Source organism: Arachis stenosperma, chromosome 7 (genome assembly GCF_014773155.1).
Source record: "Arachis stenosperma cultivar V10309 chromosome 7, arast.V10309.gnm1.PFL2, whole genome shotgun sequence".
NCBI classification, from domain to species: Eukaryota; Viridiplantae; Streptophyta; class Magnoliopsida; order Fabales; family Fabaceae; genus Arachis; species Arachis stenosperma.
In genome coordinates, this window is record NC_080383.1 from 69448399 (window position 1) to 69465883 (window position 17485).

General features: G+C 37.7%; 1 protein-coding gene and 1 non-coding gene across 2 annotated transcripts; one reads left to right on the forward strand and one right to left on the reverse strand.

Annotated features, from left to right (window-relative positions):
* Positions 1 to 4021: 4021 nt before the first annotated feature.
* Positions 4022 to 4129, reverse strand: LOC130942307 (small nucleolar RNA R71). The gene has a single exon (XR_009070883.1). It is a non-coding gene; the product is annotated as a small nucleolar RNA R71 (small nucleolar RNA).
* Positions 4130 to 13434: 9305 nt separating this feature from the next.
* On the forward strand, positions 13435 to 15688 carry LOC130941383 (14-3-3-like protein). The gene is made up of 4 exons (XM_057869862.1): positions 13435 to 14125; positions 14761 to 14883; positions 15218 to 15334; positions 15504 to 15688. Exons 1-4 carry the CDS (start codon positions 13637 to 13639, stop codon positions 15558 to 15560), a joined length of 786 nt encoding a protein of 261 aa, XP_057725845.1. The 5' UTR covers positions 13435 to 13636; the 3' UTR covers positions 15561 to 15688.
* The last annotated feature ends 1797 nt before the right edge of the window (positions 15689 to 17485 follow it).

Below are 17485 nucleotides of genomic sequence, written 5' to 3' on the forward strand. Positions count from 1 at the left end.
TGCGAGTGAAGCAAGGGGAAAATGAATGATCAATGAGGATCATTGATGATTATGTAAGATGTGGAGGATGGTGGTGGAAGTGCTTGTATGCCTGATGAGCGGATAATTTATACACTTTTTGGCATTGTTTTTAGTATGTTTTTAGTATGATCTAGTTAGTTTTTAGTATATTTTTATTAGTTTTTAGTTAAAATTCACTTTTCTGGACTTTACTATGAGTTTGTGTGTTTTTCTGTGATTTCAGGTATTTTCTGGCTGAAATTGAGGGACCTGAGCAAAAATCTGATTCAGAGACCAAAAAGGACTGCAGATGCTGTTGGATTCTGACCTCCCTGCACTCGAAGTAGATTTTCTGGAGCTACAGAAGCCCAATTGGTGCGCTCTCAACGGCGTTGGAAAGTAGACATCCTGGGCTTTCCAGCAATATATGATAGTCCATACTTTGCCCAAGATTTGATGGCCCAAACTGGCGTTCAAATTCACCTCAAGAAATTCCAGCGTTAAACGCCGGAACTGGCACCTGATTGGGAGTTAAACGCCCAAACTGGCATAAAAGCTGGCGTTTAACTCCAAGAAGAGTCTCTACACGAAAAATGCTTCATTGCTCAGCCCAAGCACACACCAAGTGGGCCCGGAAGTGGATTTTTATGTCATTTACTCATCTCTGTACACCCTAGGCTACTAGTTTTCTATAAGTAGGACCTTTTACTATTGTATTTTTATCTTTGGATTGTTTTTGATCCTTTGATCATCTTTGGACATCTGGGTAGCTATCTTCATTTTTATGCTATCTTAGATCATTGGGAGGCTGGCCTCACGGCCATGCCTAGACCTTGTTCTTATGTATTTTCAACGGTGGAGTTTCTACACACCATAGATTAAGGTGTGGAGCTCTGCTGTACCTCGAGTATTAATGCAATTACTATTGTTCTTCTATTCAATTCCGCTTGTTCTTTGTCCAAGATATCACTTGTTCTTCAACTTGATGAAGGTGGTGATTGACACTCATCACCATTCTCACTCATGAACAAGGTGACTGACAACCATTCTTGTTCTACAAGCATCTGAGGCTTAGTGAATATCTCTTGGATTCCTGATTGCACGATGCATGGTTGATCGCCTGACAACCGAGTGCTCGCCTGACAAACAAGCCAGCCATTCCGTGAGATCAGAGTCTTCGTGGTATAGGCGAGAACTGATGGCAGCATTCAAGAGAATCCGGAAGGTCTAACCTTGTCTGTGGTATTCTGAGTAGGATTCAATGACTGAATGACTGTGACGTGCTTCAAACTCCTGAGGGCGGGGCGTTAGTGACAGACGCAAAAGAATCACTGGATTCTATTCCGGCCTGATTGAGAACCGACAGATGAATTCCGCTATGCTGTGACCAGAGCATATGCAATCGTTTTCAATGAGAGGATGGGAGGTAGCCACTGACAATGGTGAAACCCTACACAAGCTTGCCATGGAAAGGAGTAAGAAGGATTGGATGAAGACAGTAGGAAAGCAGAGAGACGGAAGGGAAGGCATCTTCATGCGCTTATCTGAAGTTCCTACCAATGAATTACATAAGTATCACTATCTTTATCTTTTATGTTATTTTCGTTCATCACCATATACATTTGAGTCTGCCTGACTAAGATTTACAAGATGACCATAGCTTGCTTCAATACTAACAATCTCCGTGGGATCGGCCCTTACTCACGTAAGGTATTACTTGGACGACCCAGTGCACTTGCTGGTTAGTTGTGCGAAGTTGTGTAATGCCATGGAATTGAACTACCAAGTTTTTGGAAGTTCATGACCGGGGATTATGAGAGTTGTGAAAAAGTATTGTTCACAATTTCGCGCACCAAGTTTTTGGCGCCGTTGCCGGGGATTGTTCAAGTTTTGAGCAAGCTTTTGGTAACAATGCCTGGGATTGTTTAGTTTGGACAACTGAAGGTTCATCTTGTTGCTTAGATTAGGTATTTGTTGAAATCTGGCTGGCTGAGAAGCCATGTCTAATCTGATTGGACCGAGGTTTCAACTTATCACCACAAGAGCTTGTTGATTTTCATCAATTTTGCTTTTGGAGCAGTGATCTGCTAAGGCTTGGCTGGCCTTTGGCCATGTCTAGTGCTTTGGACCGAAGCTTTCTTTGAAAGCTTGGCTGGCTGTGAAGCCATGTCTAATTCCTGGACCGGAGTCTTAGACTAGCATTGCACTGATTCCTGGAATTCTCATTAAGAATTTTGATATCTTTTCCCACTTAATTTTCGAAAAACACAAAAAAAATTACAAAATCATAAAAACCAAAAATATTTGATGTTTCTTGCTTAAGTCTAGTGTCTCATCTTAAGTTTGGTGTCAATTGCATGCATTCATTCATGTGTCTTAAGGATCTTCAAGTAATTCTTGATGATTTCTTGCTCTGATCTTTGAATTCTTTTGGCTTGAGTGTTTATGTGTCTCATATAGTGTCAGTAGTATACAAACTGTTAAGTTTGGTGTCTTGCATGCGTTGTTATTTGATTCTTGTTGCATTTTGATTATTAAAAATCCAAAAATATTTTAAATTTGTGTCTTTTCAAGTCAATGATACAAAGAATTGAAGATTCAGAACATACTGCAGAGGAATTATACAGAAAAAGCTGAGCATTCAAAAATGCCCAATGAAGAAGACAGACTGGCGTTTAAACGCCAGCCAGGGTGCCTGGTTGGGCGTTTAACGCCCAAAAAGGGTGCATTTTGGGCGTTAAACGCCAGAATGTATACCATTCTGGGCGTTTAACGCCAGGATGGTGCTAGGGGGAAGATTTTGTTTTCAAAATCAATTTTTTTCAAGTTTTCAAAGTTTTTCAAAATCAAATCTTTTTCAAATCATATCTTTTCAATCAAATGTTTTCAAAATCAATTTCTTTCCTTTTTCAAAGATACTTACTAACAATTAATGATTTGATTGAACATTTTTTGCCTTTTCTGTTGAGGAAGGTTTTATGTTTGAATCATATCTTTTCTTGTTAGGCAAGTCATTAATTTTTAAAATCATATCTTTTCAAATTATTTTCAAATCATATCTTTTAAAATTGTTTTCAAATCATATCTTCTCAATCACATCTCTTTAAAACTAATCATATCTTCTTAACCTCATCTTTTTCAAAATAAGTTTTCAATCAAATCTTTTTGATTTCTAATTTCAAAATCTTTTTCAAAAATCACTTGATTTCTTTTCCACTTTCAATTTTCGAAAATTAGCAATCAATTTTTAAAATGTTTTTGACATCTTTTTAATTAATTTTCGAAAATCCTCTTCCCTCCTCCCACATCCTTCTATTTATGGAGCACTACTCCTTCTTAATGCACCATTCGAACTCTATCTAATCAAGTTCGAATTCTTCTACCTCATTCTTCTATTTTTCTTTTCCTCTGACACTTCAAGGAATCTCTATACTGTGACATAGAGGATTCCACATTTTCTTTTTCTCTTCTCTTTCATATGAGCAGGAGCAAAGACAAAGGCATTCTTGTTGAAGCTGACCCTGAACCTGAAAGGACCTTGAAGAGAAAGCTAAGAGAAGCTAAGGCACAACTCTCTTTAGAGGACCTGACCGAATTCTTCAAAGAAGAAGAACACATGGCAGCCGAAAACAACAACAATGCCAACAATGCAAGGAAGGTGCTGGGTGACTTTACTGCACCTACTCCCAACTTCTATGGGAGAAGCATCTCTATCCCTGCCATTGGAGCAAACAACTTTGAGCTTAAGCCTCAATTAGTTTCTCTAATGCAACAGAATTGCAAGTTCCATGGACTTCCAATGGAAGATCCTCATCAGTTTTTAGCTGAGTTCTTGCAAATCTGTGACACAGTCAAGACTAATGGGGTTGACCCTGAGGTCTATAGACTGATGCTATTCCCTTTTGCTGTAAGAGACAGAGCTAGAATATGGTTGGACTCACAACCTAAAGATAGCCTGGACTCTTGGGAAAAGCTAGTCAATGCCTTCTTGGCAAAGTTCTTTCCACCTCAAAAATGGAGTAAGCTTAGAGTGGAGGTCCAAACCTTCAGACAGAAGGATGGAGAATCCCTCTATGAAGCTTGGGAAAGATACAAACAATTAATCAGAAGATGTCCCTCAGACATGCTTTCTGAATGGAGCATCATAGGTATTTTCTATGATGGTCTTTCTGAACTATCCAAGATGTCTTTGGATAGCTCTGCTGGAGGATCTCTTCATCTGAAGAAGACGCCTGCAGAGGCTCAAGAGCTAATTGAAATGGTTGCAAATAACCAATTCATGTACACTTCTGAAAGGAATCCTGTGAACAATGGGACTGGTCAGAAGAAAGGAGTTCTTGAGATTGATGCTCTGAATGCCATACTGGCTCAGAACAAGATATTGACTCAACAAGTCAATTTAATTTCTCAAAGTCTGTCTGGAATGCAAAATGCACCTGGCAGTACTAAGGAATCTTCATCTGAGGAAGAAGCTTATGATCCTGAGAACCCTTCAATGGAAGAGGTGAATTACCTAGGAGAACCCTATGGAAACACCTATAATTCTTCATGGAGAAATCACCCAAATTTCTCATGGAAGAATCAAGAGAGACCTCAACAAGGTCTCAATAACAATAATGGTGGAAGAAACAGGTTTAGCAATGGCAAGCCTTTTCCATCATCTTCTCAGCAACAGACAGAGAGTTCTAAGCAGAATACTTCTGACTTAGCAACAATGGTCTCTGATCTAATTAAAACCACTCAAAGTTTCATGAATGAAACAAGGTCCTCCATCAGAAATTTGGAAGGACAAGTGGGTCAGCTGAGCAAGAAAGTTACTGAACTCCCTCCTAATACTCTCCCAAGTAATACAGAAGAAAATCCAAAAGGAGAGTGCAAAGCCATAACCATGGCCGAATATGGAGAGGAAAGAGAGGAGGTGGACGCCACTGAGGAAGACCTCAATGGGCGTGCACCAACCTCCTCTGAGTTCCCCAATGAGGAACCATGGGAATCTGAGGCTCAAAATGAGACCATAGAGATTCCATTGGACTTACTTCTGCCTTTCATGAGCTCTGATGAGTATTCTTCCTCTGAAGAGGATGAGTATGTCACTGAAGAGCAAGTTGCTAAATATCTTAGAGCAATCATGAAGCTAAATGACAAGTTATTTGGAAATGAGACTTGGGAGGATGAACCCCCTTTGCTCACCAAAGAACTGGATGACTTGTCTAGGCAGAAACTGCCTCAAAAGAGACAAGATCCTGGGAAGTTTTCCATACCTTGTACCATAGGCACCATGACCTTCAAGAAGGCCCTGTGTGACTTAGGGTCAAGTGTGAACCTCATGCCTCTCTCTGTAATGGAGAAGCTAGGGATCTTTGAGGTACAAGCTGCAAGAATCTCATTGGAGATGGTAGACAACTCAAGAAAACAAGCTCATGGACTTGTAGAGGATGTTTTGGTGAAGATTGAAGACCATTACATCCCTACTGATTTCGTAGTCCTAGAGACTGGGGAATGCATGGATGAATCCATCATCCTTGGCAGACCTTTCTTAGCCACAGCAAAGGCTGTGATTGATGTTGATAGAGGAGAGTTAATCATTCAAGTGAATGAAGAATCCTTGGTGTTTAAGGCCCAAGGACATCCCTCTATCATCATGGAGAGGAAGCATGAAGAGCTTCTCTCAAAACAGAGCCCCCACAGTCAAACTCTAAGTTTGGTGTTGGGAGGCCACAACCAAACTCTAAGTTTGGTGTTAAACCCCCACATTCAAACTCTAAGTTTGGTGTTGGGAGGTTCCAACACGGTTCTGAGTATTTCTGAGGCTCCATGAGAGTCCTCTGTCAAGCTAATGACATTAAAGAAGCGCTTGTTGGGAGGCAACCCAATGTTTTATAGTTAACTATTTTCTTTTGTTATTTTATCTTTTTTGTAGGTTGATGATCATAAGAAGTCACAAAAACAATGAAAAAAGCAAAAACAGAATGAAAAACAGGAAGAAAAACAGCACACCCTGGAGGAAGAAGCTGCTGGCGTTTAAACGCCAGTAAGCCTAGCAGTTGGGCGTTTAACGCCCAGTCTGGCACCATTCTGGGCGTTTAACGCCAGAAAGGGGCACCAGACTGGCGTTAAACGCCAGAAAAGGGCAAGAACCTGGCGTTAAACGCCAGGAATGGGCACCAGCCCGGCGTTTAACGCCAGAAATGGCTCAAAACGTGATTTTAAGCAACATTTGGTGCAGGGATGACTTTTCTTTGACACCACAGGATCTGTGGACCCCACAGGATCCCACCACCACTCTCTATCTTCTTCCCCCATTCACCAATCACCTCAATACCTCTTCCCCAAAAACCCTTCACCTATCAAATCCCATCTTTCTCTTCACCACTCACATCCATCCTTCATAAAACCCCACCAACCTCACCCTTCAAATTCAAACCACTTTCCCTCCCAAACCCACCCATAATGGCCGAACCATTAACCCCCCTCTCTCCTATATATACCCTTCTTCAACCCTTCATTTTCACACAACCTAAACACTACTTCTCCCCCTCTTTGGCCGAACATACCACCATCTCCCTCTTCCTCATTTCTTCTTCTTCTACTCTCTTCTTTCTTCTTTTGCTCGAGGACGAGCAAACATTTTAAGTTTGGTGTGGTAAAAGCGTTGCTTTTTCATTTTTCCATAACCATTATGGCATCCAAGGCCGGAGAAACCTCTAGAAAGAGGAAAGGGAAGGCAAAAGCTTCCACCTCCGAGTCATGGGAGATGGATAGATTCCTCTCAAGGGTGCATCAAGTCCACTTCTATGAAGTTGTGGCCTTGAAGAAGGTGATCCCCGAGGTCCCCTTTTTACTCAAAAAGGGTGAATATCCGGAGATCCGCCATGAGATCCGAAGAAGAGGTTGGGAAGTGCTTACCAACCCCATTCAACAAGTCGGAATCTTGATGGTTCAAGAGTTCTATGCCAATGCATGGATCACCAAGAACCATGATCAAAGTATGAACCCGGATCCAAAGAATTATCTTACTATGGTTCGGGGGAAATACTTGGATTTTAGTCCGGAAAGTGTGAGGGTGGCGTTCAACTTGCCTATGATGCAAGGAGATGAGCATCCTTATACAAGAAGGGTCAACTTTGATCAAAGGTTGGACCAAGTCCTCACAGTCATATGTGAAGAGGGCGCACAATGGAAGAGAGATTCAAGAGGCAAGCCGGTTCAATTGAGAAGGCATGACCTCAAACCCATGGCTAGAGGATGGTTAGAGTTCATTCAACGCTCAATCATTCCCACTAGCAACCGGTCCGAAGTTACTCTAGACCGGGCCATCATGATTCATAGCATCATGATTGGAGAAGAAGTGGAAGTTCATGAGGTTATAGCCCAAGAACTCTACAAGGTGGCGGATAAATCCTCTACCTTAGCAAGGTTAGCCTTTCCTCACCTCATTTGTCACCTCTGTTATTCAGTTGGAGTTGACATAGAGGGAGATACCCCCATTGATGAGGACAAGCCCATCACCAAGAAAAGGATGGAGCACACAAGAGACCCCTCTCATCATGAGATCCCTGAGATACCTCAAGGGATGCACTTTCCTCCACAAGACTATTGGGAGCAAGTAAACACCTCCCTAGGAGAACTAAGTTCCAACATGGGACAACTAAGGGTGGAGCATCAAGAACACTCCATTCTCCTCCATGAAATTAGAGAAGATCAAAGAATCATGAGAGAGGAGCAACAAAGACAAGGAAGAGACATTGAGGAGCTCAAGCACTCCATAGGATCTTCAAGAGGAAGAAAGAGCCGCCATCACTAAGGTGGACCCGTTCCTTAATTTCCTTGTTCTTTATTCTTCTATTTTTCGAAAATTATGCTTTATGTTATCTATGTTTGTGTCTTGTGATCATTAGTGTCTTTAGTGTCTATGCCTTAAAGTTATGAATGTCCTATGAATCCATCACCTTTCTTGAAAACGTGCTTAATTGAAAAGGGAAGAATTGCATGAATTTTGAATTTTATAACAGTTTAATTATTTTGATGTGGTGGCAATACTCTTGTTCTCTGAATGTATGCTTAAACAGTGCATATGTCTTTTGAATTTGTGGTTCATGAATGTTGGCTCTTGAAAGAATGATGAAAAAGGAGACATGTTACTGAGGATCTGAAAAATCATTAAAAATGATTCTTGAAGCAAGAAAAAGCAGTGAATACAAAAAAAAAAGAAAGAAGCATTCGAAAAAAAAAAACCGAAAAAAAAAGAAAAAAGAAAGAAAAAGAAAGAATAAAGTTGTGATCCAAGGCAAATAAGAGTGTGCTTAAGAACCCTGGACACCTCTAATTGGGGACTTTAGCAAAGCTGAGTCACAATCTGAAAAGGTTCACCCAATTATGTGTCTGTGGCATGTATGTATCCGGTGGTAATACTGGAAGACAGAGTGCTTTGGGCCACGGCCAAGACTCATAAAAGTAGCTGTATTCAAGAATCATCATACTTAACTAGGAGAATCAATAACACTATCTGGATTCTGAGTTCCTAAAGAAGCCAATCATTCTGAATTCCAAGGGATAGAGTGAGATGCCAAAACTGTTCAGAGGCAAAAAGCTAAAAGCCCCGCTCATCTAATTAATACTGATCTTCATAGATGTTTTTGGAATTCATTGCATATTCTCTTCTTTTTATCTTATTTGATTTTCAGTTGCTTGAGGACAAGCAACAATTTAAGTTTGGTGTTGTGATGAGCGGATAATTTATACACTTTTTGGCATTGTTTTTAGTATGTTTTTAGTATGATCTAGTTAGTTTTTAGTATATTTTTATTAGTTTTTAGTTAAAATTCACTTTTCTGGACTTTACTATGAGTTTGTGTGTTTTTCTGTGATTTCAGGTATTTTCTGGCTGAAATTGAGGGACCTGAGCAAAAATCTGATTCAGAGACCAAAAAGGACTGCAGATGCTGTTGGATTCTGACCTCCCTGCACTCGAAGTAGATTTTCTGGAGATACAGAAACCCAATTGGCGCGCTCTCAACGGCGTTGGAAAGTAGACATCCTGGGCTTTCCAGCAATATATGATAGTCCATACTTTGCCCAAGATTTGATGGCCCAAACTGGCGTTCAAAGTCACCTCAAGAAATTCCAGCGTTAAACGCCGGAACTGGCACCTGATTGGGAGTTAAACGCCCAAACTGGCATAAAAGCTGGCGTTTAACTCCAAGAAGAGTCTCTACACGAAAAATGCTTCATTGCTCAGCCCAAGCACACACCAAGTGGGCCCGGAAATAGATTTTTATGTCATTTACTCATCTCTGTACACCCTAGGCTACTAGTTTTCTATAAGTAGGACCTTTTACTATTGTATTTTTATCTTTGGATTGTTTTTGATCCTTTGATCATCTTTGGACATCTGGGTAGCTATCTTCATTTTTATGCTATCTTAGATCATTGGGAGGCTGGCCTCACGGCCATGCCTAGACCTTGTTCTTATGTATTTTCAACGGTGGAGTTTCTACACACCATAGATTAAGGTGTGGAGCTCTGCTGTACCTCGAGTATTAATGCAATTACTATTGTTCTTCTATTCAATTCCGCTTGTTCTTTGTCCAAGATATCACTTGTTCTTCAACTTGATGAAGGTGGTGATTGACACTCATCACCATTCTCACTCATGAACAAGGTGACTGACAACCATTCTTGTTCTACAAGCATCTGAGGCTTAGTGAATATCTCTTGGATTCCTGATTGCACGATGCATGGTTGATCGCCTGACAACCGAGTGCTCGCCTGACAAACGAGCCAGCCATTCCGTGAGATCAGAGTCTTCGTGGTATAGGCGAGAACTGATGGCAGCATTCAAGAGAATCCGGAAGGTCTAACCTTGTCTGTGGTATTCTGAGTAGGATTCAATGACTGAATGACTGTGACGTGCTTCAAACTCCTGAGGGCGGGGCGTTAGTGACAGACGCAAAAGAATCACTGGATTCTATTCCGGCCTGATTGAGAACCGACAGATGAATTCCGCTATGCTGTGACCAGAGCATATGCAATCGTTTTCAATGAGAGGATGGGAGGTAGCCACTGACAATGGTGAAACCCTACACAAGCTTGCCATGGAAAGGAGTAAGAAGGATTGGATGAAGACAGTAGGAAAGCAGAGAGACGGAAGGGAAGGCATCTTCATGCGCTTATCTGAAGTTCCTACCAATGAATTACATAAGTATCACTATCTTTATCTTTTATGTTATTTTCGTTCATCACCATATACATTTGAGTCTGCCTGACTAAGATTTACAAGATGACCATAGCTTGCTTCAATACTAACAATCTCCGTGGGATCGACCCTTACTCACGTAAGGTATTACTTGGACGACCCAGTGCACTTGCTGGTTAGTTGTGCGAAGTTGTGTAATGCCATGGAATTGAACTACCAAGTTTTTGGAAGTTCATGACCGGGGATTATGAGAGTTGTGAAAAAGTATTGTTCACAATTTCGCGCACCAATGCCATTGGCTGAAGAGCCGTAATTGTTTATGAATTGGCTGGTTCTGGATTGAACCGTGAGCCGGAATAGCTGTGTATGCTATGAATATTGGCTGGTTATGGATTTAACCGTGAGCCGGATGGCTGATATGGATGTTGATCCATGGATGAGAATTCATGCATGTTTATGCTGAATTATTGATAATTGTGATTTGCACTTCCACTATCGGAGATACGAGTTTCCCTGGGTAGTAGCAGTGGCTAGCCACCACGTGCTCCAGGTTGAGACTCGAAGCTCTTTTGACCCTATGTCATAAGTGTGGCCGGGCACTGTGAAAGACCCGGATGAGCTCGCCCCCGTAAATATTCACCAGTGAAGGTGATGGATATAGATCATGATTATGATCAAGTTTATGATGAGTATAACTCGAGTTGGGGATGCGTGACAGAGGGACAGTCCAATGGTTAACTGCCAGGACTTGTCGGGTTGGCTCTATAACCGACAGATGATATCATCAGCCACTAGGGACAGGCATTCATCATATGCATACTATGTGAATTGTTTGAGATTGCCTATTTGACTGCATATTACATGCTAATTGTCTAAATGTCTTAACTGCTCCTATTTGTATATTCTTTGTCTGATATAATTGTGTTTGCTATAATATACTCCTGCTGGTGGTTGGGAGGTTTGAAGGTATTGGAAAGGGAAGTATTAGTTAGACTGAAGAATCTTTAGTCAGATGCCCTTATATGGTTTAGCTTGTTTATAAGCTTTGATATTATCTGGAGGAAGTTCTAGGATTGCCTTTGGCTTTCCTCAATTATTATGTATTATATATGTGGAAGCTGTTACCATGCTGGGGACCTCTGGTTCTCACCCATGCGGATTTTGTGGTTTTCAGATGCAGGACGTGAGGTTTCCCGCTGAGGCTTGCTGGAGACTTCTATACTTGCGAAGATCATTCGTTCTCGGGGCTATGTTTTTGGTTTATATGTTTTGCTTAGATACTTTTATCTCCATTAAATAATACAAACTGTGATGACTCCTCTTATGGGAGATCTTGGAGAATAGGTTTTATGTATTTGTGTCCCTTTGGGTTTCCTTTGGGGTTTTCCTTATTTTATCATATATATATATTGCTATGCTCGGACCGGTTATCTTCGCAGCCGGATCTTGAGTCTTGATATTCCTGTTTTTGACACTCCTTTGTATATATATAATCTCGCGTTGGTTATCCTTGTTCGTTACGTTATCGATCGGAGTGTTGCGCTTTCGAGTTGCGATTTTTGTTTACCCCTTTTTCTACAAAGGCTCCTAGTTATAATCAATCATTCATACTACTATACGTACTAAATTTTTATTTTAGAGGTCGTAATACCTTGCCATCTCTGAATTATGACTTAAGTATAAGACTCTGTATGGTAGGGTGTTACAATTCTACTGTCCTGCAACTCTTCTTTATTACTCTCCTTGAACATTACTCAATTTTGGCTCCTACCACGTCAAGAGACAATACCACAGTCTCTCTAGTTTTTAGCTCATTGTATCTCAACTAAATTCAAGGTTGAAAGCAAAATTAAAAGGAGACCAAGATTCAACCCCCTTTCTCTTAGCCACTGATAACTATCAGCTTCCATGACTCTCCAATAGTATCTATCATCCAAGGCTCAGCACCACTGGGAATATTATATTTAGACTAGAAAAATAAAGAATTAGATTATTTTACCATGCATGTTAAGCCTAACACTAAACAATTTAAAATAAAGAATGATCTACTCACTTTTGCATAATTCAACATTGAAGTTTAAGTCTCACTTGCCACAGCTTACCAATTAATATATAATAACGTGACCAAATTAAAATTTCGTGCAAGTATACCCAAGAAATGACTAAACAATTAAACATTTGTGCTTATTGGGTCTATTGATTTGCCGTTGTACCATGTTAACTCTGTGTCTCCATAGCATGAATATACTTGAGTTGGGTGGGACCACAAGCTCTCTTCTTTTTGGTACCTATTTTCAATATCAGTACTAAAGAATATTAATAAGACTATTAATCTAATAAATAAAAAATTAATCTAATAAATAAAAGAATTTTTTATTAATGATTTAATAAATAAAAAATAATAAAAACTTATTTAACATAATATTTATGATAATAAATAAAATTACCATTATATAAGTCATTTAATATAAAATAATTTAATTTGTAATTATAATTAATATATATTATTCATAAATAGATTAAAAAATAATAATTTTCTACTATTTAGAATGCAGTTAAACATTGAAATTATTTACTAATGATAAATTAGTGGTTTACAATAATAAATTTTTGTTATAAGTAAAAGTAGTGTACTAATAAAAATAGGCAATTAAAAAATATATATTTATAGGAAAGAAATAAATAAAAAAATAATTTAAAAATATATTTATCTTTTTAAAAAATTTTAATATTAAAAAAGTTAATCCCATTCAATCAATTTCATATTAAAAATTCTTTTTAATAATTAAATATCTCTAGTAATCTTTTAGAGTAATTTTCCTAAGTTGGCAATTAGTAAACATAAAAAATCATTCTAATAAAAATTATTTCAACATTTAGTAATTATCGTCGAACATAAAATTTTTAATCCTTATTTTTCTCTTAAAATTTGTTCTAATATCTTTACACAACTTTGTTTAGTAGAAATTTATTTTTGTTCCCAAAATTATGGTCATGACTTAAATCGGCTTTTGAGAGTTTAAAATTCGATAGGAAGGAGCATAATCCCGAACGGTGGTAAAAACAAATTGGTCTTGATTGTCGAAGCGAAAATGTTAAAAAATAGAAACTATAACACTAAAACACAACTAATTAACAAGAACGATGATGCCTATTTTTGTACAGGAGAAGTTCTAAAAGTGAGGATTATTCCAGCTCCAAAAATAACCTCTTTCCACCACTTGTGAAATTCTCCCTAAACCCGCAACATTCATCGGTAACACCATCACAAATAGAATAAGCAACAACCCAATACCTACGGGTTCCCCCATAAAAGAACGCATCATAACAACAATAATAGTATATAAAAGGCAAAAGCTACTATTTAATTTCTCAATTCCCGTTCGCTTTCCTTTCTTTCTTTCTCTACAAGCCAGGGACCAAGATCTCTTCAGAGCAACAATGGCAAGTGCTCCCACTCCACGAGAGGAGTTCGTATACATGGCAAAGCTAGCAGAGCAAGCTGAGCGCTATGAGGAGATGGTGGAGTACATGGAGAAGGTGTCAGCTGCTGCCACCGACGGCGAGGAGTTGTCCGTGGAGGAGCGGAACCTTCTCTCCGTCGCATACAAGAATGTGATCGGCGCTCGACGCGCGTCGTGGCGCATTATCTCCTCCATTGAGCAGAAGGAGGAGAGCAAAGGGAACACAGAACATGTGGCTACCATTAAGGAATACCGCTCCAAGATAGAGTCTGAGCTGGCCAACATCTGTGATGGCATTCTCAAGCTTTTGGACTCTCGCCTTGTGCCTTCAGCAACCACCAGCGATTCCAAGGTCTTTTATTTTAAGATGAAAGGTGACTACCATCGATACCTTGCGGAGTTCAAGTCTGGTGCAGACCGCAAGGAGGCTGCGGAGAGCACCCTTGCCGCCTACCAATCCGCTCAGGTTCAGTTTACTTGCTTTTAGAACAAAAATCACTCCCCAATGAATATTTAGTAGGATCATTTCATTTTTAACAAATTTTAATTATTACATTAGTTTTAAATATTTTATTTTATTAACTAAAACAGTTTTTATATTAAATTTTGATTAAAAATTACATAAATTATTTTATATTATTATTTAATAAAGACATAATATTTTTATAAACTTTCAAATATCTCTGATCAATTTAACAAATTTTAATCATTAATTAATATTTAATATTTTATTTTATTTGAAAAATTAATTTTTACGTTAAATTTTTGTAAAACTTAAATAAATTATTTTTTATTATTATTTCATAAAAACATAATAATACCTATAAATTTTTAAAAATTCTCTTATTAATTTTTTTATAGATAGATGAATAATTTGATGAAAAAATTATTTTTTTTAAATATAATAAAATTTGGAAAATGATTTAGCCATTAAAATTTATTGAAGACTAAAATATTTGACTAAAACTTTCATAGACACTGACTTATAGCGTTATTTGCTTTTATTAGAATTGTCATCCTTCTAAGCTTTTACAATGGAAAATAGATGTGTGATTTTGTGGTTTATTTATTTTTGACTTCTTGTTTTAACTTTGGCTCCAGGATATTGCGAATGAGGAGTTGCCTCCAACCCATCCAATCAGGCTGGGTCTTGCTTTGAACTTCTCTGTCTTTTACTATGAGATTCTTAATTCTCCTGACAAAGCTTGTAGCCTTGCTAAACAGGTTCGTTTTGGGGCAGCTATGTTAATTCTTTCAATGAACTTTTTTTCCTTTTTAGGGAAATGCACAATAATATTTGGGGTCATCATTGAATTGTGATAACCAATAATTTCCAATAACCATTGAAGACTCGATGAAGTAATATTGCTAGGTTCTCTACATGAATTAATCCTTGTTTTGTGCTTTTGAAAATAACAATAAATTCATCTTTAGAAAACCCATTAAAATCATAGTCTTAATTACTTTTGTTAATAAGTTTATTGGTGCATCTATTAGTTTATGGATAGTACATTGTTTACTTACAAGTAATTTCGTTCTTCAAATATTTATTCATTAGGCTTTTGACAAGGCAATTGCTGAGCTGGATACATTGGGAGAGGAATCATACAAAGATAGCACTTTGATCATGCAACTTCTTCGTGATAACCTTACCCTTTGGACTTCTGACACGCAGGTATGGCCTTTTGTTTTGTTTTTTTTTTGTTTTTGTTTTTTTTTTTTTACCGTGTTATTTGTATATTCTAATATGTACAATTGTCTTAGAGAAAATCTAAGTTATTAATATTATTCTTCTGTTTAATCTATATGTATTGATTTTGGTTTATATGTGGGTTTGGTTTCAGGATGAAGGTGCAGATGAAATTAAAGAAGCAGCACCAAAAAGTGAAGAACAACAATAGATATATCTTGTTGCTATATCTTGTTGCTAATTAGTTGTTGAATTCCTCTACTATAAAGTTTCAAAAGGGAGAAGATGTTTATTGCAATCAATATATTCTTGAGATATATATTATGCCTTCATGGTTGTTGTTATGAATTATGGGTAAAATTAGTCTCATTTAGATTTTTATTATATTCATGTTTTTGAGTCACCTATTTTATAAGTGACACTAGAACTTCTATAACATATAATTGGATTGGATTATTGAGAAGCTATTTCTTCGTAAAGATGATGCCAGAGAATGTTTAACTTTAATAAAATTTCGTAGGTATAAATTATGCTCTATGATGATATATTTGTTTCTTTCGTATTGTATTTCGGTAAGATTAAAAGAAAAAAGTTTTTTACTAGGAATGTTCACATCTAAACAAATCCAACTAAAAGAGGTTATCCAATTTAATCCAAATCAAACGTACATTAATTAAAATGGTAATATTTTAGATTGGATTATAATCGATCTTATTTATTTCTATTTCAATATAATTTCAAAAAAATAGATTAGCAACAAAAAAGAGATTCAGAATAGAAATTAAGAGTAAGTAAATTTATAAAGAAAACATTTAATAATGGCTTACATAATTATAAAAGAGACCGAACAATCCAAGTGAATTATAGTGAACTAGAATAAATTCTGAATGTAAAAATGAGAATGAGATAAAAACCCTCACGAGCATTGAAATGCTATACATGAAGAGTATTGAAATGTGTAGAGGAAAAACACAAAAACAATACTCGAGAGGAGTTTAATGTGTAGGAGGAGTAATATATTATAGTGTAGAGAAAGAGAATTGAAATCAGGATTGGCAATTGGTAGGATAGGGGTAGGATTTGAATTCTATCTCAACCCTATCTGTGGATTGAAAATTTTTTTTAAAATTCTACTTTATTCTATTTATAGGTTGAGAATTTTTCAACCCTAATCCTACTCGCACCCTAAAGTTCTAAACGCTACTCTATCTGATCTTATCCGTAGAAAAATAAAAAAATAAGCAAATATAAAATTCAACCATTTCAAAATTCATACATATAAATAAAATAAAAAATAAAAAATTAAATTCAAATTCAAATTAAAAATAATAAAATCTTAAAGAAATTTAACATAAAATTACAAATAATATGATTATCAATTAACTTAATGGTTATTTCAATTTTTTTTAAGAGAAAGATTGTGGTTTTAACATTCACTTTTTTTACTACATACATAACTTCTACATATATATTATATAATATATTAGGAGTGCAAGTAGAATAGGATATACCCTGTTCATACCCTAGGTCGAGCTATTCGACCCGGGGTGTTCTACCGACAAAGCGACCGACCTCTTCAGGTCAGGACAATCCGACCTCTTCTCAAATAGCTCGTCCCAACTACCAGGAAGGCCAATAAAGGGCCCAAACAGAGGAATACGACCCGAACCCAAGGGCAGCCCAAGCCTATAGAGATAAAGGCAGTTCCCTTGAAGATAAGATGACTCCACTCAAAAGATAAAGATAAGATAAGATAACTAACTTATCTTATCTAAGAAGGTCACTCCACACCATTATAAATACACTTGAGCACCCAGGTATAACTCATACTCTGATTCTACTAAAAACCTGCTTAATACCCTTGCTAACTTAAGCATCAGAGTCCCTTGCAGGTACCACCACCCTCCGGTGACGCAGGAATCAGCACCACCTCTAAGTCCAACAAGTCGGACACAACCGTTCCGATCAGCACAGAAGATCTCGTCCGAGATCGACCTACAGTTTCAGGTAACCCTCGGAACATTGGCGTCGTTGCCGGGGACCTGGAAGTCATCCCAACATTATGGCAGACGACCATGACAACGATCACAATTCAGATCTAGAGGATAGAACGCCGCACAGAAACGCGGACACTAC